Below are 18,780 nucleotides of genomic sequence, written 5' to 3'. Positions count from 1 at the left end.
TTGCTGGAATTTTACTCAAGCGGCGTAAAACCATACTCACTCACTCACCCTCAGATGAATCATATTTCTAGTCTGCTACTGCTATTTGTGACGCTGTTATCTCCCTTGATTATGCCTTACAAATGGTGGTCTTGACTTTTGACTGCGATTGTCCCCATCATATTGGGAAAAGCCAAGATATGGTAATCTTTTGGTCTTTAGAAATGAAGGGCAGTTCGAAAGTGGAATTAAACATGTATGTTAAGGGCAATCTTTTGAAGTATGTATCACAATATGACTTGGGTGTCGCAATATACAATTCCAGGCAATACTCAGCCCATGTTGTTTGATACATTAGGAATGACTAAGCAATAATCATGATATTTCTATCAATCACAAGGACAGTTTCACACAAAGGTTTTGATATTATAACATAGAATGTTTAGCAGGGATTTATCCAGGATTCAAAACTTTTTGGAAAATGTTTGGAAATATTGTTATTTTGTTGAAAAAAAAGGGATTTTTTTAAAGTTCTAATTTTTCATGAATTCATGGGTATTTAACATTGAATTTGAACATAGCTTCCAATGTGTGTTCAGTGCAATCATGTTGATACATCTAGTCACCACTACAAAGTCATAACATTAGTATACCTCCAACATCATGAAAGGGGATATGTTAAATTCCAATTTGAGAATTTTTACTGATACTTGTTGCACACCTGGGGCTGAATATGAGCCTCAAAGCAAGTCTATAGTATTGGCAGTGAAGAAATAATCATGATAATGACAATCTTTATGTATTAATACGTGATTTCCCATGATCAATTTATTCAACTATCAAAATTCATGATAATTTACTGTTGATCGTGTTGAAACTGAAGGGGGCAATTGGAAAGAAAAAGACATGTTTTGTTTTATTATTTTTCTTGTTTCTTTGGTACTGAAAAGGGAGAGTACCTTTTTTCCAGTGATCCGCTGAACATGGGGTAAGTCACAGACATGATTCTTGACAAATCACTGGAACTTTACACATGGAAAACTTTCTCCAGAATAACAGATAAGCATCGTATTTGTGTGAAATACCCCCCACAAATATTCAAAACCCAGTTACTTTCAATTAACTTGCGTACAGAAATGCATGCATTAAATGAAAAACTCCAATGTATAAATACAGCTCGTGTAAAAACCCAATGAAGTTTTTCAGCATGCGTACAACGGAGCTGATTACACAATTACTAGCTAATATACTTTCCAAGGCAAGCCTATATATTGACAACAGTTATCATGGTTATGTACATCAAAAACATTATTGATTTTTTTTTTGAAATCTTAAAATTTTAACACTTTAGGGAAATACCCAATAGAATGATAAACATGATAAACAGATCAGTGAAAAAATATTAGTTACTCAATGAAAATGTAATAACCCAATTAAAATAGAAACCCTAGTATAAAAACTCAATTGCTTAAAAAGTTATCTGGAGCTCTGTTGCTCTGAACCAGTTTAGAACACTGCAGTGCTGTAATCTGACTTTTAAGAGGATAAATATTAATCATGTTAATACCAGGTTCGATTGTGAGCATCTGCTAATCCAACACTGGTAACCATGGTTGCAATAGCATTATATTAGAATGTCTGGCAACTTGTTTTCAGTTTTCCTTTTGTCTGAATAATACATGATATTGCTGATCTTGGAATGGGTGCACATCCAGACAGGTTGCCAACATGGGTTCAGCCACAGGCTCCTGTGTTTGTTGATCGTGTTGACCTGTACGGTAACAAGGGCAGATCTTGTATACATTATAGATGACCTGCAGTTGTCAGTGCTCATTGTCAGGTCGGGGCAGGGCAGAGAGGGGTGTTGACTTCATATTGTACTTATCCTCACATGCTTGTGTGCCACCTTTGTGCCAGATAAGCTTGTCACGGGTATTACCTCCATGGTCTGGCCTCTGGTGGATTTCCCTTTCATGGGTAATGTACTCTGATGTTGATACAGGGATCAGAGTCCATGATTGTTGGCAGTAGAGTGCAACGCGGAACTGGCAGGTTGAAAAGTTTTGTTTGTATTATGAAGGCGATCTGTAAATAATTGAGGGTGGAACAGTCAATCCAGTGATTGATATCATGAGCATCGATCTACACAATTGGAATTGATGACATGCATGAATTAAGTCAGTGAGCCTGACCACCTGATGCCGTTAGTCGCCTCTTACGACAAGCATAGTCGCCTTTTACAGCAAGCATGGGTTGCTGAAGACCTATTCTAACCCGGATCTTCACGGGTCAGTCATATTTCAATGAGCTGATTGTGGGGAAGATTTAGTGAAGATTGAAGGACATTTTTGACCCACACAATTTTGGTGTTTTTTTAATTAAAAATTAAATAAAATTTTGAGTGTTTGGGAGAAATGATTTGAATGTAGTGAAGTAAGGGCCTGTCAGTCTGATTTATAGTTTCCCCCAAGTTGGTAAGTACCAGTAATGTTCATAAAGTTCATGTGAATTTTGAAGAAAAAAGCACATGAAGTAGTTTTGGATTTATCCAGATTTCCCATGTACTATTCCCTTGTCTGCCCCGATATTCTCAGTGTTGTCAGTGCTGTTGTCAATTACCGGAGCCAATGGTGGCCCTGTCGTCTATTCAAGGGTTGCAATTTCCCCGAGACAGAGAAACCTATGATTGTGGGTTCAGATCACAAATTAGGCCTGATTATGTTTCTAGGTTTGTAAACACCACACACTAATGGTGGGTTTCGCCAGAGTTGTAAGTGTCTGGGACATGCATGCCGTCTACCTTTCCTCCCACATCAGACTGACACCATGACATAACTTACCGGTACAATGTAACATACTGTTCCCATCTGTAAAGACTCACACCCACTCATTGTGTCGCCTGTGTTACGTTTAAGGGAAGGCATCATATTTCAAATAATGTTTTAATTTGAAGTTTACACGATATACAGCTTTTCTATTGTAGTCACATGACCGCGAAATTGACGTTCATAAGTGTATGAACAACACAATTAGACGTTCATACGTTTTTCACCAGACCGTGTTCTTGAATTGACCCCTGGGAATTCCCTACCACGAAAGACTTACATACGTTCTTTCTGATCATTTAGTGAGGGCCAAACATTGTATGAACGTCGTCGCAAGCTCTGTTGTTCATACAGTTTGGCCCTCACTCTATGAAGGTTCATACTCCAATGAACTCACACAAAGTGAAGGTCAATTCTTAAATGTTTCATGCACACTGTCAATGCCTCATGTATGTCCAATGTGTCCACCTGCCACCACAATAATGAATTAAGATATAAATATATGACTTTGGATCCTTTCATTGACTTTCTTAAAACAAATGCTAGGCCATGAAGCAATCTAATGGTATGATGGTTGTTTCTTCCATGATTTAGTATAAACCTTATGTTATTATTTACTTGACCTATTGAAGTGATAGTGGTAAAATAACGGCAATGAAATTATTATTTGTACATACTTCCTAACTTGAAACAAGCCCCCTTTGGAAGTGAGACTTTGTATCCAACATGGCCAAATAGCTAACGCATTGTCTACAGTGTGTCCAGGAACTAACATTTGTAGCATTAACCTATGGCAATCTAGACATAGTGTGTACCTCATGTACAGGTATTTTTGTACACCTTATTCTTCCGTGGGAAGAATTGTTAAATATGCATTCTATTTTCCTTAACATGCCACACGTACAAATGATATGCATGCTGAAAAAATGTACATGTTTTGGAAATGTTAATATTGTGATAGATCATGTAGATGGTCTGTAGGATAGTGTATTTCTTTGAAAACAGGACCATAACACACAAAGAGGAAAAGGATGTGATGCTAAGTTTAATATTACTGCATTGAGTCTTTGAAAGGCATTTAGAAGTGATACACATAAGGAAGAGAATATATGGATGTCAACTTCTTTATGATGAGGAAACACAATGTTTCAGAGTATATGCTTACTCCTTCATCAGATGAATGAATGCTTATATATATACAGAGACTCTGAGAGTATATATATATGTACATGTAAGGACAACAAAAGTAATAAGATAACCACAGGTGGAAACTAAGAGGGGGGGCGACAGATAATTGCCGCTGATGGGTGATCAGCAAAAGACAAGTTTCCACCTTTTGTTATCTTATTACTTTTGTTGTCCTTACATGTTCATATACCTATAAGCACAATTTCACATGATGAAGGAGTAAGCATATACTCTGAGACATTGTGTTCCCTCATAATAAAGAAGTTGACATCCATATATTCTCTTCCTTATTACTGCATTGAAAGTAATGTTAAAGTGAAATGTAAAAGTACCTTTGAATTTAAAAATGATATGAACTAAATGTAAAACATTGAAAAAAACAAAATCCCAATTTTGAAGAAAATAACCCGTATATCCCAGTTTGCCTACCCTGACACTCTGTTAGGAATCTTGGCTGGATCAGTGTAATATATCTCTATGGTGTGGTACTGCGCAATGCATATACTATTGTTATTGTTAACAATGTTTCATTGTTATATTTTTAAAAAGGTGATTCATAGATCATGTTCTGGCTTTGGCTGTCGTGACAGGCTTGCTCTTATACATGTCTTCTTTATTTATTGCAGATCATCTAAGGAGGTCTATCTTGTGTATGGATGCCAACTGAAAAACACTGCTATGTGATGAACAAATACGAAATATTGGGGGTTGTAGGTGAAGGTGAGTTAGCTGCTGCCATTGATCAGAACAATCTTCTAAATATTACAGACTTCGTGAACTGTCGATAAGTATAATGGAGACAATTCACATTTTATTCTAGTTTCCCAATATTTCGGACTATCCCTTTGTCATGACATATGGAATAATGGTTTTGTTGGTCAACACTTAATATTAGAAGTAAGTCAAAGAAGAAATTTTTAACTGTGGTTTTGGACCATGTTTTTTTATCAGTACTTCTTTCAGAATGGCATTGGAAAATAATCTCTTTCTTGTATACTTTCAGGTGCCTACGGTGTGGTCTTGAAATGCCGACATAAGGTATGTATATTTTGTCTGTTTTCTTCTCATCCTTCCCTGGTCCCCATTCCTGACACCCTCCACGGTCCCCATTCCTGACACCCTCCCTGTTTGCCAATGCACAGACTTCCCTGGTCCCCATTCTTGACACCCTCCAAGGTCCCCATTCCTGACACCCTCCCTGTTTGTCAATGCACAGACTTCCCTGGTCCCCATTCTTGACACCCTCCACGGTCCCCATTCCTGACACCCTCCCTGTTTGCCAATGCACAGACTTCCCTGGTCCCCATCTTTGACACCCTCCACGGTCCCCATTCTTGACACCTCCCTGTTTGCCATTGCCCACTGAACCCTCTCTGTTCCCCATTCCTGACACCCTCCCTGTTTGCCATTGCCCACTGAACCCTCTCTGGTCCCCATTCCTGACACCCTCCCTGTTTGCCATTGCCCACTGAACCCTCTCTGGTCCCCATTCCTGACACCCTCCCTGTTTGCCATTGCCCACTGAACCCTCTCTGGTCCCCATTCCTGACACCCTCCCTGTTTGCCATTGCCCACTGAACCCTCTCTGGTCCCCAACCCTGACACCCAATTTTTGAAATTTTTTCTGCTTCTTTTTTTCACTTATCCTCTGTTTCTGAAGAGTTTTTGGGGGGTGGGGTGAATTTGTGAGATTTGAATGTTCCTAAGGTTATTTCATCTGTGGAGGTAGAGTACAGCATATATCCCTGATGTGCTTGTTGCTCAAAGCAATCGTAGCGCTAAGGTGATCGTAACTACCATACTGTAACAAAGACTTACGACCGTCGTAGCGCTACGATTGCTTTGTGGAAGCCTCAACTCCCAGTTTCTCCCCACGTCAAACCAGCAGTAGCATGTTGGTATGACGTCACTGGTGGTGTGTAGGGAGTTTGTTCCACCTCTAGTTAGTGTAGAAATCAATCTCCAATCTAGAGGCAATTAATCTGTTGGGAGGGCATCACTTAGTGGTCTGTGTTGGTGCCCCATTGTTGTGGAAACATCAGTAGATTCCTCGGCCTGCGAATACTTGAGCTGCTGAATAATGCAGCAAATAAATACATAGTGCAGAGGTGCAAGTCAAGGTGTAGCTGATGTAAGGCTTGCTTCACGGCGTGTGTAATCCTGGGGCTTAAAAATTGACAGAAAACTGGGATCAAAAGATCAACATTAACCTGCATTATTAAACACGGGAAAGGTTGAGACGTAGTGTCGATAGCAAGTAAAATATTTTGTTTGAGTTGTTGATTCATATCTGTTAAGAATGTTACGTACCCAGGAGTATTCTTCGCTGTTGACAGCTGTGGCATCGCTGTGTTGGTTATTGTTTGGTTGTTTCTCAGTTATTTGCAAATCAGGAGAGTTCATGAAGTAAGCTTGTTATGGTGGGTCGCTGGGAGAGAGTAATACTGTTCACATTGGTAAAACGTAGTCACCTTTGAAATTCTTGTACCTTGGTATTTTGAGATGGGAAACTGTAGGCTTCAGCTTGGTGGGATGACAGTCGCTGGATGACATTACGTGGAGGGAGTATTATGTTGCGTCAAGACGGTTTGCATTAATGATAATATGATGATGGATCAGGAAGTTGGATCATTAAGGAAAAGGTATCAGAACCCAGGCAGTTTGAGAATGAGCAAAATCAGAAATCATTATCGTGTTATCATACATGAGAATTTGTCTTAATTCATTTCAACACTTATATTTTTTTAATTTAAACTAATGCTAAATGTATTGATATGCCCCAAAAGGTTTTAAGGTTTTCAAGAAATATAGACAAAGACAGCAACAACATGAAAAAAGCATCTTGGGAAAGGGAATTGCTCAGTTTGATTTCTTCTTTGTTTTGTTTCTTAACTCAGTTTAGCCAAACTTATGTACTGGATCAGTTTAACTATTATTTATGTACTGGATCATGTCAGTTAAGCCATATGTATTAGTGGTGGGACTATAAACTGATGCATCGGTGGATCGCAATATTTTACCTCCCAATACATCTATCGACCTCAGACGCACACTAAGTACAAAATATCAATTCATACCTTAAATGTTTACTTCAATGGCTGCAACATCAAACACTAATTAGTAGTGAAAATGAGTTGTGAAAAAGTAAATATTTTAATCTGTTGGGTCATACTTGACACTGCCAACTGTTAATTGTCAGTGTACCAGGTATTTGACTATCCTGTCTGTGAAAAGATTGCTTACACACCACAGATAAGAGCACTTACAAGTATGGTGAAAAAGGTATCGTGATACATATCAGATCGCACAGTTGGTGTATCGTCCCAGCCCTAATACGTACGTCTTGTCAGTCTAGCTTTACTAATGTACTGGATCATGTGAGAAGTCCAAGACTGTAAGAAATAAGGCCAGCTGTTTTGAACATTTGAACATGTCTGATAACTTTAGTATACTGTATATCGCTGTGTATAGGCAGGTTTTTCGTGCCTAGAATTAAGGGGTTTTCAAGGTTTTTGTCGTCTTATACACAGGGTTGAAGAGTTTGGATGTCCTAATCTCTGCATAGAAGACAATGCCAGTCAGAACAGGAAATACAATTTAATCTGTAAATCATCATGTCTAGTGATGTTTTATCTCAAATTTCAAAATTTGTATTGATCAAGTTTAATTGTTATGATCTGTTCGTTTTATTGAATTTGCTGAAGGGATACGATGTAATTTTTTTCTGCAGAAGACAAACACGTTTTTATTACAAATGTCAGGATTTTGTATGTGCTGGTGACAGGTGACAGATTTTGAAGGCTTGTACAGGGGGGTCGCTTTATAGACAGCGGTATATACGGAATTTATTTCAAATTTGTATGGAACTTTAAATGTGATATTTCAGTGGGCCTGAAAGGTCTCATCTATCCTTATCCTTTAGGAACAGGGTTGGCAGAGTAGATGATAGGCACTTGCATAGACCAATATGTCTCCAGTTATACCATGTATAGTTAGCCTTTGAGCAAGTAGAAATGTCTTACTTCTGCTGGTATGTATATTCAGTGAGGGATGGGGAAATGGAGGCGGTAATGACCTCCTTAAATCTAATGACAGCAATGACTGAGTAAGCCTATATGTGTATCTGTCCTGAAGTTATAGAATCCTTTAAATGTGTGAGGGATGTCTGGGCCAGTATAGAACCCCATGCCATGTTCTTACCATGATATTTAACTACAATGGGGACTGGATGGTCGTAATGGTTCCTGGGTATGGAGAGTACACTAGTTTTAGCTGTAACATGTCTAGATGGATTTCATTATTTCTTCACAACATTGTTTTAATAAGTCAGCTTCGAAGTTTAATGTCTTGGATGACAAGTTGAGTGACAAGCACGGAAAGCACACAACAGTGTGTAACCTGCCCCTCTTGACGACAATCTGCAGCAAGTCGAGTGCTATATTGGATTGACTGTAAACAATACATGCCAGCATGCCTAGTCACCTAGACATTGTATAGGTTATGGATCTGCTTGACATTACTGAGGCCACACTTTGTCTAAGTGTCTCACAGTGTGAGCCAGTGGCGCGTTCTGCACAATAGCATCAATGTTTTACCTGCCCAGATTGTGCTGTAGACGCAGCAACAGTCACAACACCATCTCGTCGTGCATGATGTTGCTGTCTTGACATTTATTTGTTTGAAAATATTTATTCAAGAGTTTTTTTGCATTTCTTGACTATCTGTCAGCTGGAAAATATGCTCTTAATCTGTCCAAAACTATTTGAGAGGCATAGCACATCTGTTAGACATGGGAGACACGACTGTTTAGGTAAAAATGTATTGATGGGTGTGTATACACCGTATACCTTCAGCGAATACTTAGTCAGTAGATAAAAAAATCACCAGACATGTTGATTTACCGTTTACAGTATATTTTTTGTCCCACTAGGCATTGTTTTAAATCCAGGGATTAAGATTACCTTGTGTATTTTCTCGTAAACAAAGCCAGAAACAGCAATCAGCTGTAAACAAGTTTTCTTGGAATTTACTGGTGATTCGGTTAAAGCTTACCCAATGATATAACTTTAAAGGATTTTGATGCAAGGATCGGGAAAAATTGTATCTGAAACTATTTTTTTATCAGGAATAATATATTCCAATATTTTGTTATTTTAGCTGAAGCTGTAACGAATTATATGTAAAATAATAATAACCCTAAGCGTAGCACTTTGGTGCAGCTGATCGCTATTGCCAGTTATTCTTTTTACATGGAACAACTTGACCAGTCACTATAGAGGCTTCTGCACACATGATAGCGAGAACTACATGTTGACATAGAATTGTCAAACTACAACAAATATGACTTTTAACAAGTATGGCATTTATGATATATGTATCCATTCTCTGTCAACTAAAGTTCGTTTAAAGGCGTCAATAGCGGTAATCTGACCATGGTTGCTGTTGTAACGGGGAGGTGTGCTTCTGATTTTAAACTGACATAAATATATCTCACTCTGAAATAAGTATACATAAGTATATCCCATCCTGACATAAGTATATCTCAAACTGACACAAGTATACCTCACTCTGAAATAAGTATATCTCACTCTGACATAAGTATATCCCATGCAGATATGAGTATATCATACTCTAAAATATGTATACCCCATGCTGATATTAGTTTATCTCACTATATCCAGACCAGTGAAGATCCGGGGTAGAATAGGACTTCAGCAACCCATGCTTGCCATAAAAGACAACTATGCTTGTCGTAAGAGGCAACTAACGGGTTCAGGTGGTCAGGCTTGCTGACTGGGTTGCTTCATGTCATTGTATCCTAATTGCGTGGATTGATGCTCATCTCATTCACTGGATCATCTGGCCCAGACTCGTTTATTTACAGACCGCCGTCATATAGCTGGAATATTACTGAGTGCTGCATAAACAAACAAACAAACAAACAAACCTGAGTATATCCAACTCAGGTATGAGCATGTCTTAGTTTGACAGAGTTTATCCAACGCCACACTGCCATTGTCAGGCCATGACCCATGTAGGCCCCCATGTTTGCTGTTATCACCAGTCAATCATATCTACCTACACCTGTTAACTGACCCTTCTAGAATGACCATAGGTGTGTAGAGAAGCAGTATAGACTTCAGGGGGATTGTTTACCATGTTGATTAGCGTCACATTCTTCTGTCATTTTCATCCCCGTTGCTAGATAAACGTCACGCCCATGCAGTGATACCGTACTGTCTGCTCACTGAACCCTATCACAGTGCTCTCTGACTTAGACGCAGCGGTATCAATATTTCATGGTTAACCTTCCTCCATCTGTACAGATTGTTGTCAGCACAATAGGCCCGTCTGCTCAGTCTCCTTGCTGTTGTTCCCCAACAGCAATCAGAGCAGTAAAACAAACAGCAGATGCTATTATCCAACTGACACGCCTCAATCTGTTGTTTATATATTTATTTTAAGTGTTTCTTTTTAATCTATTCATGTGTTATACTTCTTAAAGGCTTTAGTGTCTCACAGACCATATTCAGGGGTTGAAAATTTATGAAAAATGTTACTTGACCAAGGGCAGGTATGACCAACATTCTTATTTGCCCTATATTAAAATGTACTTGCCCAAAATCAAGCTAATAAATTCAGTAAAAATGTTACATCTACAGTACTGAGAATCAGAGATACAGTGTACACTCGCTAATGTGCCCCTCAATATAGCGCTAACTTGGCGCGTGGTATCGTATGGCTCCCAAAATTTACTTACATATTTAATAAACTCAAGTTTTACACTGACACAATGTTTTTCCCCTCATCTAAAAAAATATTATCAGCTGATCACCGTGAGCACATAACACCGGAAATACCAGTCAACAAATCTGAAATGAAGCACGCAATTTAATCCTTATATTATATTACATGTATCTGGTTATAAAAACGTGTTCATTGTATATCTTGACTTATGTTTGTAATATATTTTATATATTTTATACAAAATTTCATTCAAAATTTCATTCAATATTTGTTCACATTCATTTAGGCGAAATCATGTGTGAGGTGATCGGTAGATCGCACAACTCACCGTTATTTACAGCAACCATGGTCAGATTACTGCTATTGACACCTTGAAACAAACTTTAGTGGATAGAAAATAAATATATCTATCATAAATGGCATACTTTGACTCACTAAAAGTCATATTTGTTGTAGTTTGACAATTATTCTTCTTTCGACCAAATCACTGATAGATTTCGAGAAATGTATGTACAGCTGATTGCTACTTCCGGCTTTGTTTACGAGAAAATACACACGGTAATCTTAATCTCTGCAATATAAACCAATGCCTATCAGAACAGGAAATACAATGTAATTGGTAAAGGATCACGTCTAGTGATCTTTTACCTTGAATATTAAATTTGTATTGACCAAGTTTAATTGCTATGATCTGATCATTTCCCTGAATTAGCTGAAGCGAAACGATGTAAAAAATATTCTGCGGAAGACAAACACGTTTTTATTGCAAATGTAGGGATTGTGTATGCGTTGGTGAATTGCTTCATTCTGATTGGCTTTATAGACGGGGTATATAAATTAGCATCCATTTTAAAGGCTTGCACAGGGGGGTCGCTTTATAGACGGCGATATGCGGTAGGCCTTACGAAGCTTTACAAGTCAGCACCAGACCTACCTCGCATTACAAATTCCAAGAAATGTAGTCAACTTGTCCATCATTCAATTTCCAAGAAGCATGTGCCATATATGGAAGTGTTACTATAATTTATCATTTTTCTCATTGTTGACCTGCCTGACATTGATGTGTTTTAATCCGATTGGTTGACTGGTGTAACTGTATGTAAATTAGATTGCCAGTCAGGGACATCAGCAAAATATTAGCCAATGAAATATCGTAACATGATCACATGATTACATTCACGTGTAACTTGACCCAGTTCATTTTGTGTGCTCCACTTGTCCACGGGCATGGTAGAAAATGTATATTTCTCGCCTGACATCTAAACCTTACTTGTCACGGGCATCAGGCAATGGTATTTTTCAACCCCTGATATTGGCAAGGCATTGTACATATCCACCCAAGATATCTAGTAGTTCTTCTTCTTCTTCTTCTTCTTCTTCTTCTTCATCACTTCGGGCTTTCCTCCCACATCAAGCTGACACGCCATGATGTAAATGGAATACTGTTTAAAGGGGTGTTAAATCCAACTCACTCACTCACTCACTCACTCACTCACTCACTCATCTTCTTCTATCTGTTGTTTTTGTTAACCATTATCATCATGCTGTTGTTTTTGTTCACAGGAAAATGGGGAAATGGTTGCCATTAAGAAATTCAAAGACAGTGAAGGTATGTGTGACACTGTTTTTCAAGATGTGATTGCTTGAGGAACAAATCGACTGTGGCTATAGTAAATTCAAAACCCATTTATTTCAGTTGTAAGGCCAACATGCCAAGAACTCTACCTCACCTCACAAAAACAAATAATACAGTTGCACTTGCAATAAATGGACAGTTATCTGTACTGACCCTTGTTGTGTGACATACATTTAAACAACTAAATAAAAACTAAACTTCCCAAAAGACAGTAATCACACCGATATAAACACCACCAACCAACCAACATGCAAAGATATAGGAGTTTTAAAAGCAATTATTCAATCTATTGCCTATAACAGGCCTAATGTATTCTTTCGTACTGAGCGAGGGGTGTGCACGCTGATGTATATAACACCTGTGATTGACAGGTGATCTGTAACACATTGCAGTGGTAACACATTTAATGTGACAGTGAAGCAGTGCAATGTTCCGTCTCAATCCTATCGTAGCCACACATTATGATCGGCGGCAGGGTTTGGCAGCAGCACTTGATGGATCACATAATAAGTAGCACGCCTTCTGTTGTTGCTACAAGCTGCAGTCAATGAATTATGTATTATATCATATAACTGCCAGTTACAAGGAAACCAGACCATAATTTGTCAATAAAAATGACAGTGCAGTGAATAACATCTGGGCCCACTGCTCACATGAAGGCGGGATCTGTTGGAAAGATTTGGTAGATATATTTCCATGATTTGTGTTAACTAAGACAAATAGCTGTCATTTTTATTAAGATAAAGAAAAAGAATGACATTTATTGGTAACCAAAATTATTTGTCATATATGGTGTTTGAATTTGGACATGTTGCTGAAAGTATGTTTCAAGTCTTAAAGTACTGTAGTGTAACTCAGTGTTACAAATAATTAATCGTAACGATCAAAGTGACTTTGCTCTTATTACTCCCCCAGCATATAATGCTTGGGGATATAGTTGATGCCTTGTCTGTCTGTCCTTCCATCAGGCCGTCCGTAATCATTTTGTTTCAGGAATGATGACTTGAAGACTGTTCAATATTTTTCAACCAAAATTGGCAGATATATCAAACAGATCCTGAAGTGGTGCATTTTGCTATTTATTGGATTTGTGGCATTTTTATTTTTCTCGATTACCATGGAGACAATTTGGACTTTTAAATCCAAACCTGGTACATGTGTTAACCTAGGGCTGAAGTGGTGCCTTTTGCTATTTAGGAATTTTTCAACATTTGACATTTCCCTGAAGTTAGACTTTGCTGAAACGGAGCAGAGCTAAAATAAATCATCAACGTTTTTCGTCAAAAGTTGGTACATGTTTTATTCAAGGGCTGAAGTGCTTTTTGCTATATAGGAATTTCATAAGAACATTATATACAAGTTTGACTTGGACTCCTTTGATAGTGGTGTGTTTTTCCAGACCATATCCCTAAAGCTAATAGGTATTCTTTCATGACTCTTTGCAAACACAACGACCAGGATGTCAAATGGTGCCTTTGGCTACATAGGGTGTTTAAAAAAATTAATTCTGTTTCCATGTCAACAAGTTTGATTTTGACACACAAAAGTAAAAAATACAAAGTTCCGAATCCTAATTCCATGGTATTGTTTTGTTAGCTAAATAACTACTCTTGTATACGGACAGACAGTTTAGATAGAAATCTCATCAAGTTGGACTTAAGTTATCAGTAACAGTAGATGTAATAGTAGATGATTTGTTATTTCGAATTTGTCGGGGCAGATCTCCAAAACCATTAAATATTTCTTGATGAAACTTGCTATACAGATCTGTCTCGTGGGGAACTGGTGCCTTTTGATGATTTGGGATTTTTGTTGTATTTATTTGTTTATGTTTTCATGCAACAAATTTGACGACTTTACTGAAAAAATGAGGATAGTGTTTGTTTCCAGAGCAGAGCTCCAAAAGCGTTTAATATTTCTAGATGAAAGTTACAGTACAGATCAGTCTAGTGGTGAACTATTGCCTTCTGATGATTTGGGATTTTGAAAAATACTGAACAGCATTAAGTTTTCTTCACTGAACGGAATTAACCAAAAGTGGGTATAAGGAGCAAAAGTCCATTTCTGAAATGCACCAGACCGGGGGATATGTCATCTCCTGATGTCTCTTGTTACATTTGAAGGAAATAGATTTTACATACAAAACTTCTGGCACATTCCACACTAGTTGTGGTTTGTCTGTTGTTTAACTCTGCCTTCGTCCATGAAGATCCAGGTTATAACTAGTCTTCAGCATCTCCTGCTGGTCCAGACTCCATTATTTACAGATCACTGTCATTTGGCTGGAATACTGCGGAGTTAAACAGCAGACAAAGAAACAAATATCTCTGCAGTCAACACTATTCCATCTTTATCACAGCAGTCTGTAATTAACATACATTTCAGCTGAAAGTTGCTGTACTTAAAACAGGTGGATGTGTTCACATTCAAAGCTTAAAATGAACAGAGCTTCATTCTACAATATGGATCATAAGTGTATGATGAAGTGTTTTATATGTTTTATGAAGTGTTTGATGAAAAGTATGATAAAGTGTTTGATGAAGTGTATGATAAAGTGTATGATGAAGTGTATGATGAAGTGTTTGATGAAGTGTATGATGAAGTGTATGATGAAGTGTTTGATGAAGTGTTTTATATGTTTTATGAAGTGTTTGATGAAAAGTATGATAAAGTGTTTGATGAAGTGTTTGATGAAGTGTATGATGAAGTGTATGATGAAGTGTTTGATGAAGTGTATGATGAAGTGTATGATAAAGTGTATGATGAAGTGTTTGATGAAGTGTATGATAAAGTGTATGATGAAGTGTATGATGAAGTGTATGATGAAGTGTTTGATGAAGTGTATGATGAAGTGTATGATGAAGTGTTTGATGAAGTGTATGATGAAGTGTATGATAAAGTGTATGATGAAGTGTATGATAAAGTGTATGATGAAGTGTATGATGAAGTGTTTGATGAAGTGTATGATAAAGTGTATGATGAAATGTATGATGAAGTGTATGATGAAGTGTATGATGAAGTGTATGATAAAGTGTATGATGAAATGTATGATGAAGTGTATGATGAAGTGTATCATAAAGTGTATGATAAAGTGTATGATGAAGTGTATCATAAAGTGTATCATAAAGTGTATCATAAAGTGTTTGACAGTAGAAGTGTTTAGCCCAGTCTTTATGGTATGCGAGTCACAAGTCACAGTGCTTATATAGCTGTTTGTGACGTGGCCCTAGTAATATAGATATTTTAAGCTCGTCATGCTCATGCTACAAACAGCAGGCCCCAAACTCAACTTCTGAACCGAATATGATTTGTTTGTAAACATACTTCATGTAAAAAACCCTCATTGACATTTCCCTGATCTTGATCCCCTACACAAGTAAATAGACACTGATGCTTCAATATTTACTTCAACTGCAGATTATTGAAAGGTTTGATTGAAGTATTTGTGGATGAGATTGTGAAAGTTGTGCAGGTGTATTTACATAGACATGATACAAACGACAAACGACATAATCCACCTTTACATAAGTGGGAGAATATATATAGAAAGTGTCAGAAACATCAACACTTTTTTCCTACTTGAAACTTCAATGGGCAGATGTGTCAACACAATGTTGAGTTTTCGCCCTCCTTTTGACTATCTGATTAGATGTGCAGGTGATCCCAATATATATAAGCCCTGTTGACACCGATGAGGGGATTTAGATGTCTGTGTTGCTTATGATTGGAGGCAAACTATTTCTACTTGATAGGCTGTGGCTGAGTAGGGAACAAACAGATCCTTTGCTGAGAGTGTCTGTTGATGGTATCTGATGGCCGTGCTTTTGTGTGCTTGTGACTGACAGCTGTCATGATGGATTATGTCGCACTGACAGATATCGAGTTATCGACGTACATATGGATTTTTCTGGTGTGTTGGATATAAATAAAAGGGTGCTTTTGATATGTTATCGATATAGGTAGAATAGGATATGATGAAGTGCACAGTGGTATGACTTGACATTTGGGGTTTATATTGGCATGATTCTGATCAATATTTTATGATTGGTGTACAATATATTGACCATTTTCGGGGAATCTCAAACAGAGCAAAAAAATGGGTATTCATATTTCTTTGGCAGTTTAATTGTATTGTGAAATGTAAGGAGGTATTTTCGATGAATGTTGAAGTTTAATGTTATAAGCTATGTAGGAGATAACATACAGCCAAACATCATTGTGTCAAACTTCCGGTTGTCTTGAAGTATAACCATCATCCCTGTATTCCGTCTTTAGTCATCATTTTCGGTTGTGTCGAACCCCGGATAACTCCAAGTATTTCCGTAGGTCCCTTCAACTTCCACACAACAATGTTGGACGGTTCTTTGAAGTTTGAGCATTGTTGGGGCATTGTTATTGATTTGAGACTAAATGAACTGTTAATAATCAAAACCAGCCTTAATACAGATTTTCTTCAGAATAAATTCGTATGGTCAAAGTTTTGCTCAGAAATGCTTACTAGCTATGTACCAGATCATTGAAACATGATCTAATACCAATGCATGGTCCTTCTTCGTCACTCAGTCCTTGCTAGGGATGAACTAAGGGAAATACATGTGCACTCAGTAACCATAGTAACCTCCAGTACTGTCTTCATGTGCCATGCTGCAATAGTATATGCAAGATGATAGTTAGGTCATGATGTCACCAGAAAATAAGAGCATACATATTATTCTGATACATCTGGGAATAATTGGATGCCATGTTTATAGTTTTTTTAAGTCTCATTTGACATGTCATTGAAAAGGGAAAATTCATGGTGACCCAAGACAGAATGTGTCCCTAACACCCCATTGCTAGGTGTAAGCATGTAAGAGGCAACCTCATTGGAAACCTATTGGGATTCTGGGTTTGAATTGGTACATAACAACCTATGCTGGTCGTACGAGCGACCTCACAGATTGGGCAGGGTTTCTGATTAGAACATTTTCTGGGACTGATTATGAATCATCATGTCATGTCATGTCATATTTGGTGATGATATGGGAGAATATCCTGTCAAATGTTCCTGAAATCCTGAAAGTGTAGCCCATGAAGATCCATTTTAGAATTGGTCCTCAGCAACCCATGCTTGTTTTAAGAGGCGACTATGCTTGTCGTTATGAGGCAACTAATGGGATCAGGTGGTCAGGCTAGCTGACTTGGTTGATGCATGTCATCGTATCCCAATTTTGTAGATTGATGCTCATGATGTCAATCACTAGATTATCTTGTCCAGACTCTATTATTTACAGACCACTGTCATGTAGCTGAAATATTGCTGAGTTTGGCTTTAAACCAACGAACATGAAAATGTGCTGATGTATTTGTATCAAGCAAAGTTACTGTTGGGTGGTCAGACTTGGTGAATGGACTGATGGCTTGTCAGCGTTCCCCCATAGCATGGATTGGTGCTCATTGGATTGTGTTCTAGATTTGATTATGTACACACCACAGTCATTGAGCTGGAACTTGACTGAGTGTCACATCAAATAACAAGCAAACAACGATAAGGGAAAACAGGACTTGACTCAACACGTGTCCTTGTCTTAAACCAAAAGGACGATGAAAGAAATCAGTGACTCCATTGTCACAACATATTCAAGACCTCATATCAGAGTACGGGGCACAGGTGGCCCCGTCATCTATGGCGCCGCTGAGCACTGCACAGAGTTGCGTTACTTAGGTGCGCCAGAAACATTAGATTATGGGTTCAAATCCCAGATTTGCCCTGATAATGTTTCTAGCATATCTATTCTCATCAGTTTCACAAAGTGGTAAACATTTAAGACCTGCATTACTTAAGGATATCCTCCCACATCAAGCTAACATACTGTGATATGACTGAAAGATTGTTAACATGGTTAAAAACGACATTACTCCAAATTCACGTATTGTAATTCAATATTGAAGTACATCGATTGGATGATCTCTTTCATTTAAGTTTCAAACCAATCCTACATATACAGTTCAAAGATTACTTTGATTAACTACATCCAAGGGCTATAGGATTACTGGATCTGTATTGCTCAAGAATGGATGATTATTCTACATCACCTATCTGAACATGCTAAAGCTCATAGGCAGGATCATAGCCCCATTAAAAGTCTCATCTTGCAACTGTAAGCATGGTAAGTGTCTGTATTCTGGTCCAACTATTGCGTGGCAATATCTATAGATATTCAAATAAGGTAGCAGTATCGTCCCTGTGCGTGTGTATTCACATTTTTCCGCATGTTACAAACTGAGTCCTATGTTCCATATATAACTTGGTGATTGCGTGTGCTGCGACAACTAGACACCCGAGACCTGTTGTACCTTACTACCCCGTTTGTCCTAATGGCTAATTATGCACGTTCAAAGTGTCAATAAACTGTTCAATTTTTC

The 18,780-nt window shown here is 37.9% G+C and overlaps 1 protein-coding gene across 3 annotated transcripts in view; it reads left to right on the top strand.

Annotated features, from left to right (window-relative positions):
* The window catches only part of LOC139441873 (cyclin-dependent kinase-like 5), a 65,502-nt gene that overhangs the window by 7,011 nt on the left and 39,711 nt on the right, over nucleotides 1-18,780 (top strand). For all 3 annotated transcript variants that reach the window (XM_071222619.1, XM_071222620.1, XM_071222618.1), the window contains exons 2-4: nucleotides 4,619-4,712; nucleotides 4,996-5,030; nucleotides 12,303-12,348. In XM_071222619.1, the coding sequence (XP_071078720.1) occupies nucleotides 4,649-4,712; nucleotides 4,996-5,030; nucleotides 12,303-12,348 (145 nt within the window). In that variant the 5' untranslated portion in view covers nucleotides 4,619-4,648. The remainder of the gene's footprint in view (nucleotides 1-4,618; nucleotides 4,713-4,995; nucleotides 5,031-12,302; nucleotides 12,349-18,780) is intronic.

The sequence above is a fragment of the Haliotis cracherodii genome, unplaced genomic scaffold, assembly GCF_022045235.1.
Source record: "Haliotis cracherodii isolate W230 unplaced genomic scaffold, xgHalCrac1.p SCAF_47, whole genome shotgun sequence".
NCBI classification, from domain to species: Eukaryota; Metazoa; Mollusca; class Gastropoda; order Lepetellida; family Haliotidae; genus Haliotis; species Haliotis cracherodii.
Note: the sequence above shows the minus strand (reverse complement) of the source record. Positions and strands in the feature narration are given on the sequence as shown.